The sequence below is a fragment of the Pagrus pagrus genome, assembly GCF_965226575.1.
Source record: "Pagrus pagrus genome assembly, chromosome: 23".
Lineage (NCBI taxonomy): Eukaryota > Metazoa > Chordata > Actinopteri > Spariformes > Sparidae > Pagrus > Pagrus pagrus.
Genome location: NC_140205.1, coordinates 1,870,619 through 1,874,115, shown reverse-complemented (window position 1 = coordinate 1,874,115; position 3,497 = coordinate 1,870,619). Strand labels below are relative to the sequence as shown.

General features: G+C 42.9%; 1 protein-coding gene across 1 annotated transcript; it reads right to left on the bottom strand.

Moving 5' to 3' along the window:
* Positions 1–398: 398 nt before the first annotated feature.
* Positions 399–2,981, bottom strand: il22 (interleukin 22). The gene is made up of 6 exons (XM_084345294.1): positions 2,653–2,981; positions 2,320–2,555; positions 1,770–1,838; positions 1,527–1,676; positions 943–996; positions 399–775 (listed from the first exon to the last, which is right to left on the bottom strand). The coding sequence occupies exons 2-6, from the start codon at positions 2,488–2,490 to the stop codon at positions 653–655; spliced, it is 567 nt and encodes a 188-aa protein (XP_084201420.1). The 5' UTR covers positions 2,491–2,555; positions 2,653–2,981; the 3' UTR covers positions 399–652.
* Positions 2,982–3,497: the final 516 nt, after the last annotated feature.

Here is a 3,497-nt window from a genome sequence, read left to right as displayed (position 1 = left end):
AGTGTCAGCACCAAAAACAAGCACGACTTTTGGGTTTTGCTTTGAAAGTCGCAGGGCCACATCGCAGCTGCAGCTCTGCTGGACCGATCCCAGAACTTTTGGTAAGTTTGAAAGTAATTGTGTTCCCCGTAAAGTTCTTCTGAAACTAATGAAGTACGGCACTTTAGTCAGGTGCCGCTAAACTTGTTATTTGGTGATTTTGTCAGTTTCACATCTCTTTTCTTTTTGTTGTCTTCATTCAGTTACAAAAAATGGAAAATAATAAAATAAGTCCTGCAGTGAAAAACCAGTGAACTGTTCCTTTAACACAGCAGCAGAGAGAAGAGCCAACGTTAATATCCAAATAAACTTTATTGATTATCAAGTAACTTTTGTAACACAGTCGTCTCTGCACAGTAGCATTCAACATTTTAAACTGTAACATTCAGCCATAACATGGCAACGTGATCAACACCAGCGTCTCTTGGTATCAAAACATTCTGATCAATAACTTGATCAATGACTAATCAGTCATACTCGAGTCAATATAAATATTGTGTGCTCATATAAAATGTTTTAAATATGCTCTCAAATTAAATATGAATAAATAAAAGTACAAAAGTCGTCGGTATAAAAAGTGATAAATATGTTAAATAGAAAAGCGTCTGTCGGCTCATTGATCGGCAGGAACAGTGACGGCGTCGGTGGAGTTGGGCGGCAGGACGCAGTAACCCTGCAGGAAGGTGAACAGGATGTCGATCTCTCCCATCGCTTTGGTGATTCCTTCATTTCCCATCTGAAACACACAGACACACATTAGAAACACAAACGCACTATTGATTCGAGTTTTTGATCCATATAATGTAAAAAAAACCAAAGAAAAAGACCAAACTGCAGAATAAAATGCAGTAAAAATACGACGGAGCAGATTCTCAAAGTGTTTTTAATCACGTTGAATCTCACCTCTTGGAGTTTTCCGCGAAACTGGACAGCGAGGCTGTGGTGACGAGTCACGTTCTGGAGAGACAGACAGGTACAGGAGGTTAGCAGCCGTTATCACTGCAATCTTTCCTCTGTGTGTGTGTGTGTGTGTGTGTGTGTGTGTGTGTGCGTGTGCGTGTGCGTGTGTGTGCACTTTCCCTGACTGAAACCACCGAAAGTCGTTATCGTTTTTAACATCAACCACACCGCCACCACACAGGCGCTCCATCATGACACCGTTTGTCGGTTGGGTTTTTTTTCAACAAGTAGTTCAACAATTTGGGAAATAAAACAATTTGCTTTCTGGTCTGATGAGACGGTCGATCGTCTTCAGTCTGAAGCTGCAGCTTTCACTCCTACCAAAGTAATATTGTAACACCATATCTTTACTTTTACTCGAGTATGAGTCGGACTGTTCCCCTGATCTCCCTGTTTGGCACATAAAGCTTGTGATTTGTACACTTGAGCACAGATAGCTGTTTCCATGCTAACTGTTCTTCATGCTAAGCTAAGCTAACATGGACATTTAGGATCCAGATGTGATGCAGCTGAATAAAAACACTCACACAGCCGTGAGACTTCAGGTCGTCGCTGACGCGGCTCAGGTCGGTCCTCAGCGCGTGCATGCGGTGATGCTCGCTCTTGTGTTTGGGCAGAACCTCGTTCAGGTAGAACTCGAGGATGTTGGCGTGGAGGCAGCAGATGGTCATGTGGCCCTGGAGGAGGTGGAGAGGTCAGAGGTCAGGCTGGGTCGGAGCACAGAGGGCGTGAAGCCTCCTGAGTGTCCGATTGTGTGAAAGTGTTCTCACCTGGTTGTCGGTCTTGATTCGGGGATTCAGCCGGACGCTCGGGTCGTTCTGCGTGTTCATGCTCTCAGCCTGAACAGACAGCAAACAACATTAGATCACATGTTGACCCGCTGCGGCCAGAATTTATGATTCAGAGTCCAAGTCCCTCTTAAAATAAACCACAAGTGTTGATGGTGAGATTTAAGCCCCAAAAATCGCCTCAGATTAATAAAACCTCTCAAGAACATGAGCTCAGTGTCTCAAGTCAAGTCTGAATGTAAAGATAAAGTTGAATTTGTAGATTTTAAGCAGATTTCTCACATTAAAGCTCTAAATGTGATCAAGTCCTGACAACTGATCGATTCAATCGTTGCAGCTCGACATGCTGCGACATTAAAATACTGTGAAGAGCTGATGAGTCTTGTGAATCCAGGACTTTCACTTGTAAAGAAAACATTTTTCTCATGTGCTACTTTTACTTTAAAAAAGTATCTGATTACTTCAACCTCTGATTAAAAGTTGATAAATTGTCTGATTCAACATTCAAAGTTAAAAATACTTGACGACTCACATCTCGAGCCACCTCCTTGACGATCTGGTACGTGTTCTGGTTCTGTAGCGGCGGGCTGAGCCTCTGCTGGACGGGGTGCGCTGCCGCCTGCTCGGCCCAGCCAATCAGAATCAGCGGAAGGAGCATGACGACTGCGGGACGGATGAAAGAGACGAGTGTGGCGAGCTTCATCGTGGAGATCGAAAAAATGAACTTAATCCTTTCAGACTGAGGAGAGAGAGTCGGAGTGTTTTCACCTGTGAGACGGAAACAGAAGAAAATAAGTTTAAAACAAATAATTAAAAATAAAACTTTGTAAAGTTTCAGATGAATCTGCTGCTGCTGAGTCCTCACCTGTCAGAGGATGCTGCTGTGAAGACGTCTCTGTGCCCTCTGCCTTTATACAGATCAACCCTCCGCCCCCTCTGCAGAAATGTAGGACAGGTAACCATCGAAAAAACCCCAACACACACACACAAACACACAAACACACACACACACACACACACACACACACACAGGTCAGTGCTGAGCTGGTACAATCTGTGTTTACTGTCAGTTACACACACAGGAAATTAACTGTCAGCCAAGTTGTGACGTCGACCTCAAATATTGTTTGTCATCAATTTGCTAATCGAGCATTTTAATTGTTCTTCTCAAGTGACATCACTTCCTATTTTTTGTCTGCGTGTGTGTGTGTGTGTGTGTGTGTGTGTGTGTGTGTGTGTGTGTACACTCCCTGGTGGATTAATAGCTGGAAGTCCACTCTGTACTTCCCTCAAACAGAAGAAGTTGTCGGACCGGCTCTGGGTGAAGCTCGTGACTGTCCTGCGTGACCGGCTGCTTAACGTCACTGTACAGAACATTAACGAAGCTTCTGAATGTTTTAATGAAGCATTTTGAGTCTTTGTGCAAAATGACAACAACCTTGATTATTGAGTGTTGATCCGGTGAAAAGCCTCTGATGGCCCGACAGAGGACGACGGGCCAGCAATAGACTTTTGTTAATAATACAATTATTATTTATTATTATATATATATATAATAATATTTGACAATTATATGAAACAATCAGAGTTGTAAAGATATTTGAAGGTATCATAAGAGTCCAGGTGTGGAGGTTATCATCAGTGGGTCGGGTTTGTGTGGTTTAAGTGAAGTATGTTTGTATATTTGTAAAGAAAAAGGAGAAAAATCAA

What these genes read in the sequence shown, in the direction of transcription:
- il22 (XM_084345294.1), bottom strand. Translation starts at nt 2,490, where the DNA reads ATGAAGCTCGCCACACTCGTCTCTTTCATCCGTCCCGCAGTCGTCATG. An exon ending in ACCTGAAGTCTCACGGCTGT is followed by an intron (nt 997 to 1,526) that starts GTGAGTGTTTTT and finishes CTGTCTCTCCAG; the next exon opens with AACGTGACTCGTCACCACAG. An exon ending in TTCGCGGAAAACTCCAAGAG is followed by an intron (nt 776 to 942) that starts GTGAGATTCAAC and finishes TGTGTGTTTCAG; the next exon opens with ATGGGAAATGAAGGAATCAC.